At 39.4% G+C, this 27,561-nt stretch overlaps 1 protein-coding gene across 1 annotated transcript in view; it reads left to right on the forward strand.

Moving 5' to 3' along the window:
- Nucleotides 1–27,561, forward strand: part of osp (myosin phosphatase Rho interacting protein outspread) — a 156,694-nt gene that overhangs the window by 98,507 nt on the left and 30,626 nt on the right. Inside the window, exons 5-19 of the mRNA XM_080270542.1 lie at nucleotides 2,110–2,301; nucleotides 5,950–6,049; nucleotides 7,344–7,739; nucleotides 9,673–9,789; nucleotides 11,343–11,476; nucleotides 11,939–12,070; nucleotides 13,234–13,407; nucleotides 14,190–14,351; nucleotides 14,612–14,766; nucleotides 15,692–16,008; nucleotides 16,349–16,566; nucleotides 17,400–17,498; nucleotides 19,427–19,613; nucleotides 25,509–25,729; nucleotides 27,229–27,320. Coding sequence (XP_080126668.1) covers nucleotides 2,110–2,301; nucleotides 5,950–6,049; nucleotides 7,344–7,739; nucleotides 9,673–9,789; nucleotides 11,343–11,476; nucleotides 11,939–12,070; nucleotides 13,234–13,407; nucleotides 14,190–14,351; nucleotides 14,612–14,766; nucleotides 15,692–16,008; nucleotides 16,349–16,566; nucleotides 17,400–17,498; nucleotides 19,427–19,613; nucleotides 25,509–25,729; nucleotides 27,229–27,320 — 2,696 coding nt within the window. The remainder of the gene's footprint in view (nucleotides 1–2,109; nucleotides 2,302–5,949; nucleotides 6,050–7,343; nucleotides 7,740–9,672; nucleotides 9,790–11,342; nucleotides 11,477–11,938; nucleotides 12,071–13,233; nucleotides 13,408–14,189; nucleotides 14,352–14,611; nucleotides 14,767–15,691; nucleotides 16,009–16,348; nucleotides 16,567–17,399; nucleotides 17,499–19,426; nucleotides 19,614–25,508; nucleotides 25,730–27,228; nucleotides 27,321–27,561) is intronic.

The following is a 27,561-nucleotide window of genomic DNA, read 5'->3' on the forward strand; positions in this document are numbered from 1 at the left end:
AGGCTCAAACTGATCTGCTTGTGTATAAAACTGTCTCAAAAAAAAAAAAAATGGTTACAGTTGATCAGAATTGAACCGGATGTATACGTGATGATAATTGAGCAGTTTAAAATTGTACCAGCCATCGTTTGAAAGAGTTAAAGTTGAAAATTCAGGCAATTTTTTTTTTTTTTAATGAACTACTACACCTACAGCATAATGAATAAAAAAATATATTGTAGATGGAAGAGTTAAGAGGAAGGATGGGACTGGAGTGTATTGGTGTTGTGACTGAGATGGTTTGGGCATGTGGAGAGGATGGTGGATGACAGTTGGGGGCAGAAAGTGAGAAGTGTGAACACTGGGGGTAGGGTTGCGAGAGACAGACTGAAAAAGAGTGTGACCTCAGGGATAAGGGACTGAATAGGGAGGCCGCCAGAGATCGAGCAGCATGAAGAGCTGCCATTAGGTGACCAAGGCCAATGTATGCAAGCACGTTGGAGCCTTAATAAATGAATGAACGATGATTTAGATAATGTATATGAGGGAGGGGGGAGTGAGCGGGGGGGGGGAGGGCAGTCAAATGGTGGGTGACAGCAACTTGGAGGCGTTTTGTTTGCAGCCACCCTTTGCGGGATTAGGGCGTCGGGCTATAGATAGATAGATAGAACTAGGACGGGCAGTTCACAGTTTTAGTTTATGGTCGTGAAATCATATAAAGAATGGAGATGTGTTGGAGGCGTTTGGTAACTTGTAGGATGAAGATGAATGAAGTTATTGAGTCTGTAAAAGGACGGGTGCCTAATCAACCAGTTCTTCCTGTTCTGGCATTGAATATGGATTTAGGGGGTGGAAAGGACAAAGTTTGGTGTCACATGGAGAGAGAGAGAGGGATGAAAGTATATGTAATCAAGCCTGAGAGTTAGTGTAAGCAAGCCTCACCATAGAGAGAGAGACAGACAGAGAGAGAGAGAGTATAATATGTGAGCAAGCCAGAGAGTATATTTAAGCAAGCCACACCATTCAGATAGCAAATAAACAACAAAGATAACAAACTAGCAAACCAGATGTGGATTTAGAAAAAGGTACTGTATAGGAAGAGAACCAGATGGATGACTTTTGTAAACTGACATACATTAACTGGATGACCTAACAACTAATATGATGGAATAGAGAAAGCTGTGAGAGAGATTAGAGATTTATTTACTTATTTATTCATAGTTTATTTTTTGTTGTATCGATACATATTACTGCTGTCCCTGATGATGATGCTTGAACATTTCTATTGATCTGTAAATAATAATCAGCAGTTGCCTACCCTAAAATTTTAATCTCTTCTGTTGTTTCATCAGGACTACAGGGGTCCAGAGCTAGGATACTTTGCCTAAGCATTTAAGGCAAGGGTGACCAGTTCCTTTACCCTGAGTGACAGTATATCAGAAAACCCCTCCCAGAAAATGAAATTTAGTTACTGAAGATTTTGAATATATACTTGATACAGTACTCCTGTTTGAATACCTGAGCTTCTGGCAGTTGGTTCTTTCTTCCTTGTATAAAAAAATATAGTGATTAAGCTGATGTCCTGCAGTTATCAGTAATATTTTGAATTAAGTACATGAAATTAACACTCTCAGACTCCCATATCACACTCAGCCAAAGAAAGTCACCTGTCATTAGCTGTAATAGAATACTAGAGTTGCCATGGCCATGTGAGGGTTAATGGTGGTGGTACTGACTTAGGCTCATTTAACATACCATTAGCTGAATAAAATCATCTGGTGTGAGCTGTAATACGATACATACTAGAGTTGTCCCAGTCATGAGAGGGTTAATAATGAAACGTTTAAGAGAGTCTGAGGCTGGGGTGGAGGAGTGGGGTAGAGAGGTATATGAGAAAGGGTGGTGTGAATTAGAGAGAAGGCTGTCTGTATGTTGAGGACAAAGTGATATGGAAGTGATTTGTTTGTGGCCATCTCATATGGGATTAAGGTGTCTGGCAATAGATGGGTAGACAGATGGATAGATAGACTTTAAACAAGGTAGACATAGATAGATAGATGTATAGATAAACAGACAGACTTGAGATGAGGACTAAGAGTAACCTATACTATATCTTTGTTGTGTTTTCAGGCCGCCACAATACCTCAGGGTGTGATTGACATGACGCGGGTGCTGGAGGTGTCGGAGGCAGAGGAGGTGACGGGCAACCAGTTCTCCCTGGCCATCACCGCACCGGACCGTGTCACCTTCATCAAGGGCACGTGTAAGGAGGAGGCACGCTGGTGGCAGGACGTGTTGGGGGTCTTCCCACGCACGCATAAGGTACAACGACGTGTCCGTATTCCAGCAAGAAACTGAGTCAACCCCAACAAAACAGAATCCACGAACACCTGCTTTTGATAGACTGATAAAAACACACAAGAAAAACAACTGGTACACCCAAAACAACACTATTAGTAGACTGGTAAAAGCACACAAGGAAGACAGATGGAATTACTTTATGGACACCCCAACCAACCTTTTTAACAGACTGATAAGAACACACAAGCAAACGATAAAAACATGCAAGCAAGACAACAGGAATACCCTTGTGGATACCTCATATCACAGAACAGACAGGAGCAAATTTTGGAAGACAGTACAGATATCCACACATCCTAAAACTGACCACCACCAGCTCATGAAATATTACTGAATGGTGTTACGTCTGTTATTATGATGAAGGAACAGACAACTTATAAACTATTGTGTATCAGTAAACCACAAAAACACCAATCCTTAAAACAGAATGATAATAAAAAAAAAGGAAAATCAAAGGAAACATAAACACCCTCCCTACTCACTTCACAACTTGTCCAATTAAAGATCAGAAAGCACAAAAAATTCCAAAGTAGCAGAATCAGGCCACATCGCATATATTCAGTGTAAACTCCTCAACCCAATAGCCATAAATACCCAAAATCAAATTTTCAACTTGTCTGGACTTACAGCAACATCGATGACATCCTAAGGAAAGCAGTCATCATTTGTATCCTGAAGCCAGGAAAAACTATTCAAAAGCCTACCATTATATAAGTCAATCTCTCTGCCTTGTACACCATCCAGACTCACTGAAGGATCAACCCTTAATAACCTCCCACATTCTTCTGACTGATTCTTAACATGGATTTCATCCCAAGCACTTAGTCATCAGACACCTTTCAGAACAGACTCATCTCATCCTAGATGGTTTCTGAAAGAAACAGGCCCCATTATATGCTACACTAGCAGCAGCAGAAGTAAACAAAGTTTTTGATATAGTGCCAAGACTTATCCCAATAGTTAAAAACACACACATAGAAGACTGTGACAAGAAGTGGCTAATCAGCTTCCTGTCAGGCAGATCAAGCTCAAGTACTCAACCAAAACTAAGCCCCAGAATCAGAATATTGCCTAGCGGTGTCCGACAGGGCTCAGCCCTTTCACCCTCTCTGCATAAGCTTTTCCTCTATGACCTAACAACCCCCAGTCCCACCTCCATCACCAGTGATAGTTCCCTGTGCTGATGACTTGGCAATATTCATAACGCTCCAAAACTCAGCAAGCAGAAAGCCAGCTCCAACAGTACCAACACTTACTAGAATGCTGGGCTTCACAAACTAAATCAACTATAGTATCACTCTCTTCACTCCAGACAGTCATGAATCTCATATACATGCTCAAGTCATCCTCTTCAGCCATTTGCTTCCACTGGGTAGATGCCCCTAAGATCTTGGGCTTATTTCTGGATACACATATTAACTTTTTCTCACTGTACAAGCAACTTCAGTGCAAAGACACCTCATAGACTCAGTGCCTTGTGAATACTCAGACACAGCCTTTGGACAGTAGAAGGAATAAATGAAAACAGCCTATAAACAGTTCTTTTGAACAATAATACAGTCCGAGCAAGAAAAAATGTCAAGAAACACACACAAACGCTAAGAACAATAAGAGGATGTACAAAGACCACAGTTATAAATCACTTGCATCAAGAAGCAGAAGTACTTCCAGTCATGGACCACCTGAACATAAGAGGTACACAGTTCACTGCTTCAGCACAGGATCTCTCCACTAATGTAACTGTACAGTATGGTGCACCACTTCCCTGTAACAAAGAAACAAGAGGTAAACAACTTCCCAACACTACACAGAATGCCACATCATCATCCATCCTCCTCCACCCAAAACTATATTTCACAAACATATGAACACATGGCCACCACAGCCATCCAAAACCTTCAGCCAAATATCATCCTTTAAGAACTACCACCAGACATACACCTCACAGAACCTACCCTGCCCAGAGAAACACGAGTACAGTACACCTATAAGGCCAGACTTGAACACCCTTCCTTGGTGCAATACAAACACACATTACAACTCACAAACAATCCACTTTGCCCACACTGCAATGCAGTCCCCCACATCACAGCACAGTTATTCACAACATGAACCACATCACAATGCAGACAGTCCTTCACCATAACTTCAGCAAAAGGCCTCAGGAAGCAACCAGTTGAAGTGGCCAGTTTTCTTCAATCTGTTGTGCTCACATCTAGACAGGCCTGGGGTTGCAACAGCAACAAGTATGGTGATGCCTTTCCTATTTCATTCTTGTTTCCACCACATGATTTTATTCAGCTTAAGGAAGACTCCTTGTAGTGAAAGAGCTCATACTCATCTTCATAAACCCATTCAGTCAGGTGACATCTTATTTGGCTCTTTGTTGCTGGTTCCAGATGATTTTGTTCAATTTTGAGAGTTCCCTCCTAGAGAACCAGTTAATGAAGGCTCTGTCCAACCTCTGTAGTTCATGAAGTGTGTCCCAAGGTGAATAAAATCATTTGAAGACATTGCGGTATTAAGAAAATTTAAAACATGTCACTTGATTGAAGAGGTTAACCTAAATGCTGAGTAAAATCATGTGACTGCAGCAAGATAGAAGTATTGTATATAAGGTGTTATCAAGCTGGAGAGGTTAATATGATCTCAGACACACTAGTAATTTACTCAGTAATGTGTTCTAGCTCATCTAATAGCTCAGATGATTGACTCAGGATGATAATTTTTTTCCTGCCGTACAGTGTTTGTAAACTTTTAGTCCCAGTCGTTATAATGATGCCGTTTCTTTTTTTCTTCCGTTATTAATTTCAACATTGTCCTGATTACAGTAGTGCTTACGTATTTGATCACTGTATAATTATTTTTCCCATGTTAATTTGAAAATGTTTGACATCATCAGTGAACCATATGGCAGAAATATCTGAAATCTGATGTTTCAGTCAGCTTAGCAGCTGTAATTAGATTTCAGAGTCACTCGTACAGAGTATCAAAACTTGATGTTATTTTCTGTTTCATTTTGTAGTTTTTTTCCAGCATTTTATATCCTGTCTCATTTTGGTTTCTTAATACCAATATTTCCAGAACATACATTATGCCATGAAAAAGTTAAAAATGAACGGAAGTTGAACTGTTTTATCCTAAATTTATATGATTCAAATGGCTTCAGTGAGACTTTCATGATTATGGCAGGTAGAAGTTCTTCTGTTTGTGATTGGGATTAGCCATAGCTAATAGTGTCATATATAATATAGATAGCTAACAAGACTAATTATTTTTGTAAAATATATTTGTACTGTACAGATATAAAGGAAAATGTAATTATGTCACAAAGTAGTCATCATGTAATATCCATCCTGCACTTTATTATAACTCCTAGCTATTAAACTCTGTTTATTGGTACTGATGTGTTCTATATTGTTACATGATGTTCTTCAAAGTGATGGTGTTAGTTTAGTTGTAGAAATTTTGGAAACTCATAAGAATAGCCTAGATGAGACTATAGCTTTGTAAACATTAGTGCTGCATTGTGCCAAATATTGTATCCTTTGCCTTGTGCAGTATTAGATAGAACAGGTAGATGATGATACATTATTTATTTGCTAACAGCAACAGGGTCGTCACAAGAGGAATGCCACCTTCCCTGGCATCAAGACCAGCAGTGTGGTGAAGCAGTCCCGTGCCCTGCACTCACCACCATCAACACTTGGTAATGCCACCCTTGTGTCTTGTTGAAATTGTCAGGTGGTGCTGACTTCTTACTGAGTACTGTAAGGAAATCCCACACTAGGGAAGGGGGAAGGTGAAAGTCCATATACTGTTGGTATTGTAATGGAAAACCTGTAACGTTATTTGTGAGTACAGTGCCTAACTGTACTATACCAGCCTTATTTAGTAAAAATAATAGCCTTGTACTAGCTGGTCTCATAATGTCTACCCTCAAAAAACAAGCAGAGGCAGAGAATGGTGACTGTATATACAATACAGTACTGCCATAACCCTTGCCTCTCACGCCTCTTGGAGAGAGAGATCATAATTCTCTCATAACATGTATTATTGATAAAATTTAGATTGGTGTGATAATAGAACGGCATTTGTCAAGTTTCAGTACACATAATATAATTTTCACCTTACTCACTCTCCATATGTGTGATGTTTTGGTATTTTTTGCCCTTACATGGTCATATGCTTGGTACACTATGTGGAGTTTTCTTTTTAAATTGATTTTGGCTGCTAAATAGTTAGGATTGCATGGTCCAGCAACTTTAATCACAGTCTTATCAAAAGCTGCCCTTCTGTTAAGTGCCCAGAGTGTGGTGGATTAGTTATTTTAAATTTAGGTACTGTACTGATTACTTATGCTAGTTATTTTTATGTGGGTGGTTTCATAATGCTGACTTATGCTAGATATTTTTATGTGGGTGTTTTTTAATAATATTGCTAGAGTGATTTGTATTGTTTATCTTATTCTTTTGTGTTATTTGCCAGTAGTTTTTTATTTTGACAGTACAGTTTGTATGTCTTAGCCTTTTGTTTCTTGTTGCTGTCATTTTTTAGTATTATGTTATTGATTCTTTTTGTTATTGGAGTTATACATTTTGCATATTTTGTTAATGTGTTGTTGCTAAATTTGCTTTTTACCCCTGCACTGCAGTTCCATATCACAACCTATATCCTGCCCTTTTTCACTTTCCTCATCTATTTCCTTCCTTAACCTGTTCACTCCTCACTCATTTATTCACTTTCCTTGCCCTCACTCACTGAATTTTGTCCTCACTCATCCACTAACTCACTCAATGGTCTCACTTGCACTCCATACCCTCTCTCCCTGACTCACTTACTTCTTATGGCCCCACTTGCTCATCTTTTCACCTTTTTTCTTACACTCACCACATACCTTATCACTAACTTCCTTGCCCTCACTTACTTAAATCCTCAACCACTCACCTGTTCCCTCTCTGCTCTGTACCTCATCCATGTCACCTGCAAATGTTGTTCTCCAGCTCCCACTACGTTTGAGTCTCCTCTGAGCCAGCGCGTGCGATTCCACTCCTGCACCTCCGACACTGCCCCCCGCCCCCACTCCCTCCCCGCCCTTGAGCCTGAGGAGGATGTCTTCCCAACTAAGGACTCCTCACCACCCTCCTCCTCCTCTGTATCATCCCCCTCCTCCAGTGCTGTTGTCTCCTCCACCAATTCTCTGTCTGCTTCCTCTAATCCAACACACTTTCACTCTTCCCCCCTCTCTTCCCTCCCACCTACCTCCACGCCCATCTCCTCCCTGTTGTCTTCTTCCTCCTCTTCCTCCTCCTCATCCTCCTCCACCTCTTCCTCTTCTTCCTCCTCCTCACGGGTTCTAAGGGACGAACACAAAGAGAACACACCACCGTACAGTGAAGGTAAGTTCTGCAATCCCCTCCCTGTTTTGGTGCTTAATGGTATATTGAGTTTGCCGTTTTTGTCCATTTCCTCTTGAGATGTTTATTCTTGCTTTTCCACCTTAAAATTATGCTAAGGATGATTTCAGCTGGTTTTCCTCATTTTTTTTTGGTTAATATTATACTGTATATTTGCTGGGTAGCTAATTTCCATGATAAGCATTTTTCAAATTTCTTTGAACTCCCAGAGATGAATGTTTCCTTCAGGTTTAAAAAATTAGGTCTTTTGTCCACTACATGTTGTCAGTATTATTCTTTCATATAGGGTTTGGGAGAATACTGTACAAAAATTTGTTTCAAATTTCTCCATTGTTCATCTATCTTATATCAGATATATGCAATAGTGTACAGTACAGTGAGTGAAAATGATAATTTCATGTATGCAAAGTGAATGTGATTTGCTGGTCAGTGCGAGGCATTTCTCAGTTTTCTGTGCAACACTGATGTAAGCATCCATTTTTCATGTTTAGAGATTTTAGAAAAATTTTTAAATTTTTATTTTTATGACTTATTTTTATGACTTATTTTTATGACTTATTTTTCACCTAAAGGTGAATGTAGGGAAGAGTAAAGTGATGGTCTTTGAGAGAGGTGAAGTCAGTGAATGTACAGCGAGGTTGGATGGTGAGGAATTGGAAAATGTGAGTACGTTTAAGTACTTGGGTAGTGTGATGAGTAAGGATGGAGGTTTGGAGAGTGAAGTGCTTGAAAGGGTACAGCAGGGAAGAAAGGTTGCTGGTTCCTTGAAAGCAGTGATAAGAAACAGGGAAGTGAGCATGGAAGTGAAAAAGTTACTACATGACAGTATTGTGATACCAACTCTAACGTACGGAAGTGAAGCTTGGACATTGTTGGAAGGACACAAGTCAAGAGTGAGAGCAGTGGAAATGAGTTATTTAAGAGGAGCCTGTGGAGTCACGTGGAGAGACAGGCTGACGAATGAGGATGTAAAGGAGCGTTGTGGTGTGGATGTGGATGTGATAGGAAGCGTTATGAGGAACACACTGAGGTGGTTTGGCCATGTGGAGAGGATGGAGGGTGAAAGACTGACGAAGAGAGTGTATGTGAGTGAGGTGGAGGGGGGAAGAGGGAGGGGGAGGCCGAGGATGAGATGGAGGGATGGGGTGGAGAGGTATATGAGAGAGGGGGGTGTGAGTTGGGAGCAGGGCAGTGAAATGGCGGGGGACAGGGTGACTTGGAGGCGATTTGTTTGTGGCCACCCCAAACGGGATTGAGGCGTCTGGCAATAGATAGATAGATAGATTTTTTGATGTTATAAGTATGTGAAAGCAGTTTTCATCATCATCATCAGCAGCAGCAGCAGCAGCATATCTGCATGAGATGGGTAGAATTCAGAACACCCAGAAGGGAAATAGGATGCTAAGAACAGAATACCCAATGAAACGGGCAGTACCTGTATACCCTTTCACTCATCACTGGAATCATCTTGGTTCCATATAACAAGCTATGCAATACACAACAAACCATTTAATAGTCTGTGTACATAAAAATGGGCAGCTGCCTTGTCTTGTGCACTTCTTACCATCCATGCTCCTTCATGATGTTAACTTTAAATTTTTATTATTTTGCTTTATATTCTTTTTTTATTTATTTAATTTTATTGTATTCATTTATTTTTTTTTTTTTTGCCACATGATCATTTATACTTCATTTTCACATACAGTCATGCACTACAGTACAATATATCATTTTATGTTCTCAGCATGCCATGCCTACTTTTTCTTTCAGTTTCACTTACCTATACATTTCACTCTAACTATTATTTATCTCAGGTTTGCATAATTTCATCACTCATTATGCTTCATTTAAATGTTATTGTAAGGTGTCTGTGTTCATACACTGTTGTGTCTGATACTCACTGACTCCCCAACAGATTACTCAGACAATCCCCCCACCTCTGAGTCTCCACCCACCCAAGACAAACTCAGCCACAAATTGCGCAGTCGACGAACGGTGAGGCGGGAGGGTCGGGGCCTCACCACACCCAGGAGTAAGTCTGAACTCTTCCCCGCCCAGCATGTGTCTCGCACACTCACTGAATATGCCTTGATGCATGATAATTGCAGAAACTTGTCACCTTGCATAAGATTTCCAGCTGCAGAGAATGAAGATATTTCCACTACTACCATTTCTACCAATACCACTACCTCTGATGCTGCTGCCACCACAACTATAACATCATCCAATACTAAAAGTGATACAGAGCTACCTTCAAGTACTACCACAGCTACAATTACTAATACTGTCAGTGATAAAGATCCACCTTTAAAGCACCAATTGTTGTCACCAGCACCATCTCAGCTTCCACTCTGTCCAACAACTGCTGTCACCATGAAGCCGCAACAGTCACAGCAGCCACTATCTATTCCTATTCCTTCTTCTGCAGGCCTAAGCACCAGCATGACTAACTTGCATGCTACCACCAGCTCCTCTGCTACCTCACTCTCCACCTCTGCTGATAATAATAATGGACTGAACTCTTATTCCCCTTCTCTCTCTTATGTCTCTGCGTCCTTCTCCACCCCTCCTCCTCGCCGACCTCCCCTTCCCCAGACCCCACCTCTTTCCTCCCTCTCCCCATCCATAATAAGGAGCAAGAGTGGAAGACGAAGAGCCACCATCACACTTACCTCCTCCCTTAACTCTTTAAACTCCCCTTCTGCCTCCTCACCATCCCCACCTTTCCCTACCTCCCTCTCTACATCCTTCTCCTCCTCCTACCTCTCCTTATTGGGAAAGAGTTCCTTCTCCCCTCCTATTCTCCCCTGTGAATTAACAAGGAGTGGAGATAAGTTTATTTCTGCATCCTCCAGTGTGTCTTCACTACAGCATGCCTCCTCCTCAGCTCACAGAAGACCAGGTGTGCATTCTACTTTTGTTTGCTTGTTGGCAACCTGTTACGTTATTTCATCCTGCTTGATATTTTAAAGCATTTTATTGTTTTATTCTAATATTGGTGATACTTAGTATGACCTGCCATATTTTGTAATTTTGCTTTTTGAAGTGTTACTTGCAGCAGACTTGGGATTAAGGCTTCACCTTAGGCCTCAAGGCCCTGGCCGTGGCTTTCAGAAAACCACAGGGTTTAGCAGAGGCTGAGGTTGAGACATTTTCAATGGAGGCATCTTGATGCCTAAGGAAAAATGTCTGTATAATTTATTTCAATTTCACTTCCATGTTATGGAAAAGTGAAACATATGACATGCTGTATTTGGTGGTTGCATTACCTACATGGAAGGTGATAAATAGATTACAAAAGTGTTCAGAAATGTCATGTGGAATTTTATTTTCCAGGAATAAAAGTATATAGCCAAGCATCAGATACTATTCTGGAAAATATATTTTTTAATTTTAGTCAGATTTGAAAGTCAGTTATTAATACTTCTCTGTATATATTGTATCATACTTTGAAGTGAACCTGTGCTCATTATCTACATTACTCAAGTTGTGCCTGATAACATATCATACAGTAATTCAGTACAACATAGTGATATTGTAGCCTGTATTAATAATCAGTACCATCCTTAAACCTTCCCTTCATAGGCCCAGGAGAGGTGTCACGGCGGCAGTTGTTGACAGACTTGGAAGAAAGCAAGCGGGAGGAGAAACTCAAAGATATAGCAGACTCCATCACAAGGCTGCGTGGCTCCCCAGCACTTTCTTATCTCTCCTCCAAGGTTTGAATTCTGTTGGTTATTGGTACTTTTGCGTATATCATGTTTCATATGTGATCAGTTAATCCTTTGAATCCCAGTATTCACTTTTCATATAATTCTAATTTCCAGCCTGTTAATTAGCTTAGGGAGAAATATGAGGTTATGAATGGGTTAATGTTCACAACTCCTTCTCCATAAAACCTGTCTATAATGTTAACCCCTTCTCTGTAAGATCTTTCTCTATAATGTTTACAACCCCTTCTCTATAAAACCTATCTAAATTGTTTACACCTTCTCTGTAAAACCTCTCTCTATAATGTTTACAACCTCTTTTCAATAAAACATCTCTATAATGTTTACAACCCCTTCTTTATAAAACCTCTCTCCAAAGCTGAGTACTATCCTGAAGATGACATGCTCAGGTAGAAGGGGTTAGAATGTTTTAGACTCTGGTTTTAACATGGAGTGCTGTCTCATCACCAGCCGGGTGTTGGTGATGTGAAGCCAACCCGAGAGTGTGACCCGCCTGATGAGCCTGAGGAACCACCTCCATCACAGAGCCTCACTCCTGCTGCAACAAAGGACATCTCAGACCACTCTGCTCTCCCTGACCATGTATGTAGCACCGAGATATAAAGATAATGTAATAATGATAATAAAGGTAGATAATATTAATCATCATCATCATCCGGACCTCCTTTCCAGCCTTATGACAGGGTGAGGAATAATAATAATATAAATAATAATAAAGATAGATAATGATAATGGCTGATTATTTGTTTCTCAGAAGCGTCAGTTCTTCAGAAAAATTCACTAGTGCTCAAAGTAACATATAAGAATAGCAGTATAATTAACAGCTCATATGTAGTACTGCAACTAGAGCAGAAAAACAATGCAAAAGAGAGGTACGACAGCAGGAAGACACAGTTATTAAATGATATAGTTGTGATATTCTGGTTAATTTATTGTACTGTGTAGATTGTGTTTGAGTGAATAGAATAAGAAACACAATGAGTCTAGAGAGCTGTGACATGAGAAAGCATAGAAGTGAGTTTGCTTTGGCAGTATGGTTATTTAGAGAATATGTATAGGTAGGATGGTGATGAAGGTTTATAGCTGAGAATATGTATAGGTAGGAAGGTGATAAAGGTTTATAGCTGTACTGTATATGGCTGAGGATGAAGGTGGGAGAAGTTATGATATGCTAAAAAGATGGATAAATGTGGTAAAAGAGCATTTGAGAAAGTGATCCCATATAGAAGGTCAGTGAAGGTAAGAAAATGACAAGATACTGAAAAGGATGAATTATGTGTAAGAAGCACATGATGGGTTTTTCCACCTTAATTTTAGCTTGATAGTTGATGGAATAATTTTATCCCTTATGTTTAGTTGAAGTGTATGCACAATTAAAACATAAACAAGTATAAATATTTACAGACTTTGATGCATTTGAGATGGAGCCAAGATTCCGTTGGCTTACGTGATGACTTAATGATTATGTGGTCTGTTTCACTGGTCATGCTGTTTTATAGTTCTCGTCTTACACCTTCACATTGTTTGTGAATCTTAGCTCACCTCATCGTTTAGGTGAGAATAAGAGTTAGGATGCTAATGATGCTAATATGCTTCTAGATTACAGTTTATTGTGGGAGTGGGATATTGTGAGTACTTTTTTCCTTCTTTCTTTCTTTCTTTCTCTCATTCTTTCTTTCTTTGTATCTTTTGCTAGACTCTTGTGTCTTATAACTTTACATGATAACTGTCAACATAACATTTAGGTGCGTGGTGATCCTGATGGATGTGGTCTGGAGGTGACGCCAACGTACCACCCCTCTGGGCCTGACCTGCCCCGCCTGGACCCGCCTCGTTTGGACCCTCCTCGTGTGGACCTGCCAGCTGAGGACCTGCTCTATATCAAGAAGGGTTGGCTCATGAAGCAGTCACTCACACAGGTCAGCACTACACAGCCAACCGTTGCGTCAGACAGGATCACTAGATTCTTCTGTTGGTTTAAAATTGACCATTGTAATGCAGTATTGTGTCCATTATTATAATTATGCTGCTAGTTATTTGTGTGAAATTTAAGAAATTACAGTTATAACATAGTGCTTCTGAGTCAGTTATATGGGATGTGTTAAACTTATTTTATTAACTGTGTGGCTTGATATTAAATGCGGTAAGTTTTTGTTGTATTCTACCTTCAGATGAGCTTTATGCTAAAGTATATAACCAACCCCAGTCACATTTTGTGTTTTTTTTATATTTGCATGTGGAGTGACGTGGAGGGACAGGTTGACGAATGAAGAAGTGAAGGAACGTTGTGGGGTAGATGTGGATGTGATTGAAAAGATTAGGAGAAATACACTGAGGTGGTTTGGACATGTGGAGAGAATGGAGAATGAAAGACTGACTAAGAGGGTGTATGTAGGTGAGGTGGAGGGAGGGAGAGAGAGGGGTAGACCGAGGATGAGGTGGAGGGATGGAGTTGAGAGGTATATGAGGGAGGGGGTGAGTTGGGGGGAGGGGAGTCAAATGGTGGGTGACAGAGTGACTTGGAGGCATTTTGTCTGCGGCCACCCTTTGCGGGATTAGGGCGCCGGGCTATAGAATAGAATAGAATAGTATTCAAATGCAAAGACATGCTGGTTTTTAAATGATATGTCACTCTAGCCATCAGTACCTTATTCCTCCACATGCTCCACTAACTATTTATCTACCTTTGAACCAACCCAAGGAGTGGACAAAGTACTGGTTTGTGCTGCGAGGGTCCTGCCTTGCGTACCACCGTGACCCGGCAGCTGAGGATGCAGGCTTGATAGATGGTCTCATTGACCTATCTGCTGCACACACTGTCCACGAGTGTGAAGTGGCACGCAATTATGGTTTTGTTATTATGGTAAGCCCTGCCTCTCAGTTGGCCTTGTTTTTGTAAAGAGTAGCGCATTTTCCTCTGCTTTGATTGTACCACCAGACATGAAGAACTGTTTTTATTTTAACTGTATCTTGCTTAATAGTACATTTCAATACATAATACGTAATGCACTGTTCACTGGTTAAATTTGTAAGTAATGTAAGGTTATCAAAATACTGGTAGTTATACTTAGTTATTTTAATCTATAGCCATGTAAGACCATTGTAATCCTTTGTATTCACCAGACATGGGAGGAGAAGAAATATATCTTTTCTGCGGTGACATCAGGGATCAGAGCAAACTGGGTGCAAGCACTAAGGAATGCTGCCAACCTCAAAGAGCCACCAAACCGACCACTCACACTCGGGGAGAAGATTGAGCGTGAGATAGTAGCAAAGAGGTGAGTGGAGAGAGTCGTGTGTGCTGAGAAGAGTGGAAGAGGTGAAGGGAGGGGTAAATGGGAGATATAGAGAGGCTTTTAGTGGGTAAGAAGGCAGGAAGGAGTACGAGAAGGAATACAAGTGAGAATAACCAGGATATGTACAAGATGTCAGTGTGAATAGAGCCAGGAGGCAGGTATAGAGAAAGAGAGGAAGTGGAACGTATGAAAACAAACATTATTTCAGGAAAATGAGAATATGCAGACTGACAGGGAATAAGAGAAGGAGATAGAAAGTAACAGATATACTTTGACATGCATAGGAGTAAAAGGAATCAGGGAGGGTTTCTGTAGAGGGATGCTAGATTTGGTGTGGTAGTATATGATGAAGAGAAATGCATTAAAGAGGTTAGTGGGGGGGATGAAGAGTAAGACAATAGAGAAGACAGTAAGGAAGGCCAGAGGTAGGATGTATTTAAGAAGGCAGAGAGACAGGTGGCCAGAGATAGAATGCATTGAGGAGGGTAGAGAGGATGTTGGTTTAAGAGGCAGAGAGAAAGAAATGATGAAAAACCGCAGAGGAAGGTAAAGAGGATGGTAGTATAGGATGAAGAGAGAAAAAATAATAGAAAACACTGGCAGAGGTAAAGATTATCAGAGTTTTGGATAATTAGAGGAGGATATGATGGAAAGCATTGGCAAAGGTAGGGAGGATGATGGGTGGAGAGGCAGAGAAGGAGAAATAACAGAAAGCACAGAGACAGAGAGAGAGAGATAAGAAGATTGTAAGATTAGAAAGCAACAAGAGAAGGGGAGAGGACAGAAAAGAAATGTTGAAAATCAAGGAGGGAGAACAGGGATGAAAGCAAAATCTGTAATAAATTAACAACAAAAACATTGCTGTCCCTCTTCCCCTACCGGTAACTTCTTTTTTTCTTTCCTTCAGGTCAAACATAGAGAGCATGGCAGCAGAGAGAGACCAGGGCAATGACAGCCAAAAGAAGGAGAATAACTGGAATGAGAATAACCGCAGTGAAAACAAGAGTGAGAACCTGAAACGAGAGCTCAAGAAAGATAAAAATGAATCCCTCGCCTCCTCTGAGGATGAGGGAGGGGGGCAGGGAGAAGATGGTGATGATGAAGAGGAAGAGGAGGAGGAGGAAGCAGAGGAGGAGGACTACAGGACAGCCTCTGAGCACTCTACCCCTGCTGCCTCCACCACACGCCTGAACAGGAAAACGGGGGAGGACTGTATAGACTGGGGTGAGTTAGGGTGTACTGGTGTTATAGGTGGTAGAGAGGATGTCTTCATGGGGTGACATCACATAGGTTCATATTCTTGGATAAGGAGGCTGCCTGACACTACCTTTTCTAGTTTATCTCTGTATATGGCACTTTGGTAAATAGTCTTGTATGCTACTAATGCAATCTGTATGGAAAAGACAAATAACATACGAGAGAGAAGTAAGGTGTAGTATTCAAAATATATCACTAAAGAGGAAATGCTAGAAAGCGTTATAAGCGAATGACAGTACAGTCCATTCTGTTTTAGTATGGCAAGGACAATGATGATGATAATGATGAATTATTTTCCACCCACCAGGTCGAACTAGGACCCGCCCAGACCCAACAAGATCCAGTAACCAGAGATCACGTTCATCCCCACCCCCTCAGCGCCGCGCCACCACCACCCCCATCACCACACCTAAACCCAGCACAGGCAGCAGCAACAGCAGCAGCCATGAGGATGTGTGCTGCTCGGAGTCGGGTGGTTCACTACGATCCATACCGGATATTGATGACAAACACCAGCCTGAGAAGGTGGGATTCATTTGTGTCTGTGTTAATGTGTATGTATGTGTGAGTGTTATATTTGTGTATGTTTGTGTCCATGTATGTATATTTGTTTGTGTGTGTGTGTGTATTTGACTCAATGGGATACCTTTATGTGAAGCTACAGAATATGGTGAATGTTTTTGGCGTATCAGATAGAGCCAGGATTCCGGGGGCTTGAATGATGAGTGAATGGAAACGGCCTGTTGGATTGGGCAAACGTAGGCTGTCTGGACATTGCTACCCCTTACCCTGCCTTAGGGTGGGAAAGGAGGTCTGGATGATGATGATGATGATGATAATGTGTGTGTATGTTTGTATATGTATGCTTTTTTTTTTTTTTTTTTTTTTTTCATAGCATATTCTTTTTGGGAATTTTGTGTCTGTGTGTGCATGTATGTATGTGTGTGTATATTTGTGTACATTTTTCTTCTTTTTTGTATCAAGTTCTTTTTGGGAATAACTGTTTGTGTCTGTGTGTCAATATATGTGTGTGTGTGGGGGGGTAGGTTAATGTTTTTTCTTTCTTTCTTTTTATTTATTTATATACTTGTATAATGTTGTATTTGGCTTTCCTATAAATTGTTTCTCATCCCATCCTAAGGTGGGAGAAAGTGATGATGATGAGCATGATGGTAGAACTTATTGTTGTTGGTTTGGTAATAGTGAAGTAAGATTTTTCCATTCATATTCCTGGCTGTTTCCAAGCTTCTGTACCTGTAATATTTGTACCGTACTCTGAAAATGTACACGTTTTTATTAATATTCCTGGCAGTCCCCAATTACTATGCCTGTTATTACATGAAACTGGGTACTGTCAGGACTCTGGAACGGGTGTGAGCAGCTCTGGCGATGCTTTGCTGGTGGACCTTTTGGAGACGCAGGTGGAGAGTCTCAAGGCAAAGCTGGAGCAGACACAGGTGGGTGGGGGATGAGGTTGAGAGGGGGCAGTGAAAATGATATTGAGTGTGATAGTGAGAGGGAAGGATGGAGAAAAAGAGAAGGATGGAGAATGGTTATAGATGGAGAGAAAATGATAGAGAGAAAGAGAAAGGTGGAGAATGGTTATAGGTGGAGAGAAAATGATGGAGAAAAAGAAAAGGATGGAGAATGGTTATAGATGGAGAGAAAAGGATGGAGAATAGTTGTAGATGGAGAGAATTTGGGAGAAGGGGTAAAGATGGAGATTGATATGAAAATGATGGATGGAAAGGTACATGACAAGGAAAAAATAACATTACATGGTGAGAGGAAAGGATGGAGGGAAAGGGAAGTCTGGAGGAGGGAAAAAGGAAAGGACGGAGGAAAAGAGAAGTGGAGAGGAGGGATAAAGCTGGAGCTTGATATATAAATGATAGATAGAAATGTATATTACAGGGAAAAGAAACATTACAGAGTGTGAGAAAAGGTTGAGTCAGAAATGGGAAGTAGGAAAAGAAACATTACAGAGTGTGAGAAAAGGTTGAGTCAGAAATGGGAAGTAGGAAAAGAAACATTACAGAGTGTGAGAAAAGGTTGAGTCAGAAATGGGAAGTAGGAAAAGAAACATTACAGAGTGTGAGAAAAGGTTGAGTCAGAAATGGGAAGTAGGAAAAGAAACATTACAGAGTGTGAGAAAAGGTTGGCTCAGAATCGGTAAGTAGGAAACAGTTGCTAGAGAGAAGGAGATAGGGTTATGATGGATATTAAAAACAGTCTGTATGTTCTAAAGCATTGCAGCTGCTGCTATAAACTGTGTGAAAATTGCAAACTAGCTTTATAGGTAGAAGTGGAACTTTAATTTGAAACCTTTTTGTAATTTACTGTAGACTTAAATACAACAAAAGAATGTCAGAAAATGCAACTTTGAGAACATACTGTAAAATGTTGACCAGATTAGTGCATTACAAAGAAAAGATACAGCATAAATACATAATGAGAGGAAGGGTGGATGGAAGTGAGGGGTACAAAGAGGAATGGTCGAAAATTGCATTGAAAATATCCTTTTAGTTTGGTATTTGTTTATTAGGCATTTGTTTTCAGCTTTTAACCCCTTCTGCACAAAGATGTCATTCTTATTTTTATACTTGCTGTTTCAAATTATTGCGGTCAACTTCAGAGAGCACCATAATACTTACAAGTGTTAATACTTGCCATAGAATAGGTAATCCATCTAGTTTGAAAAGCTTCTGTGTACTAATTAATATTGCCCTGATGATAGTAAGAATACAAGGTCACAACAGGCTCAAGAGATAATTTTGTCTTTAGGTCCAGGTTAAAGAAAGTTATGAGATTTTATTGAGAGAAATGTACAATAGACTCTTGTGTTTTGCTGTTAGATTTTGTGGATGCATGAGTAAGTAGGGGATTTATGAACAAGCAGATGGTATTATTATTTTGATTAGCTGGTGAATGGTGAACTGCAGTGTTAGACAGATGGTGTGATAAATAAATGAACAAGGCATTAGTGATACAGTGCTGATAGAGTAGTGAATGACAGCCACTGTGTTTGGATGAATGGGATAATAATGTATATTTGCAGGGGTTGGGAAGTACAGTAATCAGCTGGTTTTGGCACTTTATTTAGTCTGCAGCCTATAGAAAATATTGGCTGTACCATGGCCAACTCCAGTATGGGAATTCATTAAGAGGAAGGATGATGTCATTTTTATATATGTACATACAGGATTTGTAAACAAAGTCTTATTGCAGATTGATAGAGTAGTGAGTGATAGCTGTAGTGTGTGGATGAATGGTTTAATCATGAGTACCAAGGGAGGTTGGGGATTAGCAAGTGTATTGGTTCTACACACTTTTGTATTAAAAAAAAAAAGTTGTTTATGCAATCCACAACACAACCCTGCTCTAGGCCAACTATCTGGAACTACACCGAGAAAACTCCAGCCTTAAGTCCCAACTGAGGAGCAGCGGAGGTGGAGGGGGGGTAGTTGGAGGGGTCCGTGCCTCCTCCACCACCCCCTCCACCCAGCACCACCACCACATCACCACCCAGCGGCAGCAGCAATCTGACCTTGACTTACTCCAACAGGTACCCAGCGTCCACCGTACACCAGACGCACTGTACAACCACATGCAAAAGTTAGTCACCACTTCCCTGTTGCCTGTGACAGTCAAAGGCTTTAGCTACATGAAATATCTTTACATGATAGAAATATGAAGTACAGTACACAATAAAAGAGTACGAGAAGCATGGATACTCTCTGACATTCATGGAGGAATGAAAGATGTGGAGAGCAAGTCACAGTGCTGACAGGGGATTGCTGACAAACTTTTGTTCATAATAATGCAGTCGGAACAGAAGTTTGCCTAAAATTCCATCACTTCTACTTCTCACTGCCCTCTGGTGGCTAACACTAGAGCTAGGAGAATTTTGGTATATATTTATGGCCATAGATGAGTATCTTTGATATGATGCATCTGGGAGAAAAATAACGTATTTGCTGTAAGTGTGAAGTAGACTTGATGGATTTTTGGGAAAACATGTGACCCTGACTGTACAAACTCTTGCGCACTTTGGACAGCACAAGTCAATCTCCCGGTAATGAACTGGCTGGTGAATCACAGAGGTACAAGTCATTTTTCAGACACATTGCTGACATGTTTCAGTTGGAGTAGAGATTCCAAATTAAACCTTTATGGTAATGTTAATTATATATGGTAAATGTACCAGCAGTCCTAACTATAAATCAAAGATGCATCACTAAGTATCACAACCAATTAAATACACTTGGGTCTGTAAGTATGGAGAACTACCAAATTAAGAATACCAGTAACCGTGGCACTCCAGTAAGCAGTTGTTTTGTAAGTTACCATGGACTTGATAATATTTTTAAAAAAGAAAAAAAAAAGTCAAAAGGAGGGCTTGTTGTACAGATATTCAGGAGGATACTTTTAGATTTTCTTGAAACATAAATCCTCAAAAGATAGTTTTGATGACGATGATGATGGTTGGCTGCCAGTTTATTGAAGGATCGTGTTGTGCTGTCCCCATGGTTGATGTAATGGCTCACTCACCTCCTTAACTCCTTCACTACAATGATTTATTATTTATTCATGCTATCTCAGTAGGATTTTCTTCAACTCAGGAGAGACTTTTAAAACTGGAGGGATTGATTGTAACCTTCATTGACCCCTTCAGTATGAGAGACATGTCTGAAGTTGAATAAAACTATCTGGAAATGACATGGATAAAATAAACATCATGACAGTGAAGAGATTAACATTTGGGGACTTGGGTATGAGAAATTTGAAAATGGATGTCACTTGGATACCAGAAATTTGGTAATGGATGTCACTTTGATACCAGAAATTTGGTAATAGATGTCACTTTGATACCAGAAATTTGGTAATGGATGTCACTTGGATAAATGTCTCATGTGTGTTGTATTTGAAGACAAGGGTAATGGACATAGAGATATAATTTTAAAAATCTGAGAGAAAGAGAGAGAAAAAAAAAGGTCAGCTCATATGATATCAAGGGTGTGCATTTAGTGAAGGATTTCAGTATCTCCAAGTCTCCATCCTGACCTCACATTTTTGTGGCTGTAAAAAAGCTATGATGGCAGTTTGTACTTTTGTTAATGACAGAAGTAATCATAATGAATCTTTGTAGGTCTGATACCCCTTTTTATTAAATTATCAAGGTTAGACTGCCATAGTTCTACAGCATGGAAATCTGATGTTGAATATATAGAGTTGAGTAGTCAGTGTTATTCACATTGAAGTATTTTGAAGCAGCTGTCACACCTCTCACCCACACCATCACTGCACCCTGACCCCTCGTTCTTTCCCAGGCTTACTGTGATAAAGGGAAGGGGGAGGATGGGTAGGGCAGCACCTGGCATGCAACACTTAGCACTGGGGCAAGCTGCTCTGGTTGGTTCAGGGAATTGATCGCTGAGCATCCTCACTGAGAGTCTCACCAACAACAATTAGCCATTCAGCTGATGCTGTAATTGTTCATTTTATTTTTGCTGTTGCTAGATGATTTGATTCAGCCTAAGGAAGATTTCATGTATTGATGGGTTAATGAAGGTTTTACCCTCCTGTTCACAAGTCTCTCCTAGGCTGATGACAATTCTCTGATGGCAGTAAGAAGAAGAAAAAAAATCATTGTATGCAAGGGCTTTATCTTTGTTTAGGATCTCATGTTGGATGAAATCCAAAAGAACAGTATGATTTGTTTATATATTTTTTTTAAACTGAAATAAAAAGTTGTTTGTGGTAAAAGGGTGACTGTGAAGTATTTGAACATTTTTATATAAAAAGTGGGTTGTACGAATTCTGTCTGGTGTTATATTTTGATTGAAAGCTCTTAAATGAGGATGTTCAGTGAGGGTAACAAATTCACGGCTGAATTTCACAGGTACTGTTGACTTCCTCCCTACTTATCACAAATGCAAACACGTGGACCCAGTCTTAACAATGATTCACAAGGACCCAGAAGGCTCTCAGTCTTGTTAGCATAGGAGGCTTTCTAGCACCTCTCCCTTAACTATTTACTTTGTTTGTTACTTCTTATTGTTCTCTTGTATGGTATTAATGGCTTTCAGTGTCAGTGTAGTATGCGTAGTTGACATGGGAGAATATTGGTGTACTAAATGCAGAAGTAAACGTAAAAAAAAAGTGCTGGGGAGCCTCTTTAACTGACAAACTTATCGGCCATAGGCACTCTCACCTTGTCTTCTTTCCCTGTCTTTATGCAAAATATGGTTTGCTTAAGTAATATAACTGGATTTCAGGAGATTGCTGTATGTGTATTACACTTGGTAACATGTACTATTGTAATAACTATCTTGCCTTCTCTTTCATGTCGTCTTAATGTAGCACTTCTGTCATGATTGACAAATTTCATCTTTTTGAACACACACACACATAATTAGGTACCAGTACAGTATATGCATCTGTACTGTGTGGAGACATTTAAAGATAGAGTATTCGTCAGTGTAACATACTGTGTTAGACTTTTTGTAAGTATCAGGTTGTGTTACATTTATAGTCATTAATTAATTTATCTCTATTTTCATTTCAAATGTATCCAGGTCTGCCTTGCCAATCTGTCCTTATCATAACAACAGTACATTTACTGGATATTATATTCAATACTGTGTTCATTTTGGGACATTTTCAGTGTTGTTCTAGGTCCCTCATGATATTATAATTACGGTACCTTTATTTACATGTGGCTTCATTTGTGCTGAGTTGTCTGGTCATCCACCATGGTCAGTTATTGGGGTATACAATTACAATATTTTGTATTTTTCATATCCATTATACCCTTGAGCACGGCAGTAATGAATTACAATACAGTGTTTAATTAAGATGGTGAACATAGGAAGGAGCTGGGGCTCTTTATTTCTCTAACACTTAGACTACATGGAGTCCACTCTTAGAGGAGTCAGAACTGGTAGAGAAATAAAGAACTGAAGCTCATTCCTGTATTTCCCTAACCACCTGTTTTATCCACGTGTCATTTTGAATAATTTACGATACTCAGTTTTCTTTCATGCTGGTCATTTTCATTTATGCCAGAACTTAAGGATTCATAATTTCAAAATTTGTTTTTATTTCCATGTGCACTACTGTGCAGTATTCAATAATCTGACCTCTCACTGTTAATTGTATGTATACAGGATATATTGTAATTGGTGAAAAATTTCAAACCCTGTTGACCAGCACTGAATGGCCAGTATACCTTTTATGTTAAATGCCTAGAATATCATTGGAATGGTCCTTTTCTTTTATCTTTCAGCACTTTTTTTTGTTTTTTCTACATGCACAAGTTCTGAATACAGTACTATGTTTGTGTGATTGTGTATGATTGGGTATGTGAGCAGGGGGAAGTTATTGAAAGTATGTGGTTAATGTATGATGAGAGGATAGTAAATTTAATATATTAGTTAGTCAGCTATTTTGTGAATGTTGCTCAGTTTCCAACTAATTGGAAAATAAGATAAAACTTGGTGTGAGCAAGGAAAATTGTGCAGGTTATGCAATGAAGATATTAATTTGAGAAAATAGAAAATTTAGATCACTAGTAGGAATTGAGAGATATTAGAGTGATCATCCATATGTTTCTTAGCAGATGAAGGTAAAAAAGATTACTGTACTTGTTGCTGTATTTTACTGCCATGTAGCTTTCATGACCTGTGTTGATATCACACATAATGTAGGTAACACTCATGCAGAAACATAGCCATATAGAATTTCTGCATCATAATGGCATACAATATAATTGTGAGATTTTTAAATATGCCATACCTCCTTCACCATTCAGTCGCTTTTAAATTTATTAAAGTAATTCAGTGGTAGTAAGGTTAAAATGCAAAATTACTTTTCGTAATGAAAGTGTGTCTAACTCTCACTTTGGAGGAGGCCGGAGGGGAACAGAGGCCTCTCCAGTTCTAAATGAAATAGCTGTCATAGTGGAGGACTTAAGAAAATGATAAGAAAATCCCATTGCAGTACTGTATGATCAGTGACATTTAATTAGGAAGTACCAAGAAATAATTGCATAGATATATTGGACATCACACACTTCACTGGCAGACTGTTCCAAATAAAAGCACAGTTATCACATCTTCCTTCACTTTGTATATCAGCAACATTCATGTATAACCCAGTAACCAGTACAAGTAGACTCACGTGTACAGTAGTTTGTAGCTGCACAGTTTAATTATTGTTGGAGACTAACACAACTACTGACCAGAAGTTGTAACCATAGGATATAAGGCATTTTGTTATAGTTTGTACAATGTATGTATAGTTTGTAGTTATTTGTGCTAATGTAGAAGACAAACTAATATGAGCAGTTTTGCTCACCCATAGACCTTATAGCAGTACATGTAAGCAGGCTTCATAAAATGTACCAGTAAGATCTGTTCACTATACTGTGAGTATAACAGTGCAGCAATCAGACGTAGAATATTTATGGGAGATGCCATACAGGTATGACAGTGGAAGATAATACCACTAATTTGTAGACTTATGAGAGGGAATATCAGTTAATTTTTAAGAGTTATTATTACCAAGACAATCATTGATTACACCCACTTTAGAGATAAACATTACAGAATCGCATGATCAAATACTGTACTTTGAAAATCACTGATACGTGCAGTAACAACACAAACATGGTACAGGAGCACATTCACACTGCCTTTTCAGCAACTTTACAGGCACAATATTTAATAGTCCTTTACGCTGACTATGTTGGACCTGCCAAGAGCAGTCAAAGTTTCTATTTCTGCAACATCCAGTTAATGATCACAAGTCTAAAGGAAGGTTGAAGTAATCCTGCAGGCCACATAACCCCACACTGGAATATTGGGTTGATAATACACCAGCCAGGTGACCTTAAATGTCTTACTGGGCATTACTGTGCCTTAGATATTGAAGAACACAGAAGATTAACTTCATTATTCTGTACAACAAAGTATGTTAGGAGAAATCACAAACTATTGTTGTTGGACATTGTTACAAACCTGAAGAGATCACAGGAACCTACCACACCTGCTCCACTACAATACCAACTCTGAATTCCTTGACAACCCAGAAGATTTGCTGAACAGTCACCTACCACTTACACCATAGTTTTTTATTTGTACCAGGTGACCCATGAGAGTCATACCAGGCATACATAACAAATCTGAAAGAAACCTAAAAAAACATTCATGATAAGACAATATTTCAGTTAAAGTGCCACAGAATATACAAAAATGTTATCTAGTAAGCATACCAAACTCAGAAGAAATCCAAACCTTCCACTTCATCACCCTTACAAAACAGAAGCAGTCTTACCCAAGTATCCTACTTCATTTGCCCTGAAGAACACACAAAGTCCCACAAAACCTCCCTCACCACATGCTAATGAATGTGTCCGAGCTTCCTCTCTCCACTTTGCCCATCTCCGTCCTTGCAGCCATCTTCAGGTAGGTCCACCCAGGCAAGGCTAGAGGTGCAGCTGTCAGAGGCTCGACAGACCACTGCTGCGCTCACCTCCCAGCTGGCTAAAGTACGCAAGAGGCTAGAAATTTGTGAGGGAGATTTGGATCGGTCAGAACGTGAAGTGGACAAGTTGCGGAAAGACAAGGATGATATGAAGAATGATGCTTGTAATCTCAGGCACCGGGTGGCTGCATTACAGTTGCAGGTAAAGAGCATATATTATTTCAGACTGAAGGAATATAAAAGAACATTCACACACAAAATTTGGAAACTAGAGATCATTGTGCACCAAATGTTAGGCATAGGATAACGTTTGTATATGTTTTTGTATGTGACTAACACCAATTTCAGTTTATTCAGAGTGGCTTTGAGAAATGTGCTTTTGTTCAACATAGTCAAGGTCCATAGACTTACCACATCATAATTTACCTTCCAATTCATCATCTTCTAAATCTAGTAAACTACCTAAGTTGATATATTGTACTGGACAAGTGTATGTACACAAATTTCTGTCAACCCAGCATATATTCCAAGAAATATAGAGGAAGCCTTGGCCTTTTTGTGAATGTCTGCAGATTCCTTAAAGTTTTGTGACTTCATGTTTTGTAGTGTTTTTTTTAAAAAGCTGCGCAAAATAAAAGTTGAACAGTATACAGCACTAGTGTCTAGTCAGTGTAATGTATATATGCTTCATCGGCCAGTCATTTCCTACAGTACTGTACAGTATATATATTACAAGCATGTTAAATGTGCATTAGTAGGTTTATATACAGTACAGTAACATGGTTTTTCATATGAAGTACAGGTTATCTGATTGGACTAAGTAGAGATAAATGATTAGTAGGTATGTTCAGTTTAAAAGATGCAGGAAAGAAAACAGCAAGGAAGCACAGGGATGAGTGTAAGTGTGTGAGAGATGATGATTCCTGAGCATGATAGCACAACAAGCACAAGGAGGCATTGGTGGCACAGGCATGTTGGTGAGGGGTTGTGGAGGTTATTGCCCATTGTTTAAATCACTGTGGGAAGAGAGCACTGGTTCCTCTTTGACTTCTGCTCTCTTATTTTATATTTTTGTGTGTATTGGTGTTTCTTTTTGCACAGTCTTGATTGAATTGATATTTTATACTGTGCATTATGTTGCTCTTTATTTTATGTGGAAGATATTTTAAAATTGTGATTACTGGTATCTGTAGCACTAGTCCAGAGTGCTAATACATCTTATTATCTTTTCCTTTATTATTGTTCTTTCTTGGTATCTGTAGCACTAGACCAGATTGTTAATTCAGTACATCTAATCATCTTTTCCATTATTATTGTTACTTTTATATGTATGATATATCAAACTGTGGTCTCTAGAATCTTCAGCAGAGTTCTGGCCTGGATAGCTTATCATTCTATTTTTTTTTTTTTTTCTTTTAATTTTTTCTAGATAGAGGAGAGTGATAAGTTAATTATAGGGTATCGAACAAGTCTGCACATGGTTATGGAACAGTACTGTAATGAGAATACAAACATAAAACAACCTTAACACAGGATACATATAGGCCTATTGTTCGTTGTTATGCACATAAAAAGGTATTGATTGTTCTCCCACTTTTGCATTTTCTTTATTGTCTTCCGGATCCTACCTCACCTCATTCTTAGGTGGGGGGAAAAAATGTCATGATGATGATGATGATGATGATGTGTGGTATGTGACAGGTGAAGGAGCTACTGGGGCGGGTAGAGGCACAGGAACAGGACCTCTCAGACAAAGCCTCATCCTCCACCGAGCTACAGCAGCTGCGGAAGAAGTAAGATGTAGTTAGATTAGGCTGGCTTAAGTTATTCTAAGATGGGATATGTTCAGGCTTTTATTTGTTTATTTTATTACTGTATTTATTTACTGATCTGTCTTATTGCTTTATTCATTTATTATTTATTTATTTATTAATATAAGTGATTAGATAACAAGCAAGACTCGTTATGTGTCAAGGATGTTGCAAAATTTTACACTCATTATTTTAATACTGTACATATCTTTATTTATTTATT

The sequence above is a fragment of the Coenobita brevimanus genome, chromosome 41 (genome assembly GCF_032717465.1).
Source record: "Coenobita brevimanus isolate Jiangsu-jjx chromosome 41, ASM3271746v2, whole genome shotgun sequence".
Taxonomy (NCBI): domain Eukaryota; kingdom Metazoa; phylum Arthropoda; class Malacostraca; order Decapoda; family Coenobitidae; genus Coenobita; species Coenobita brevimanus.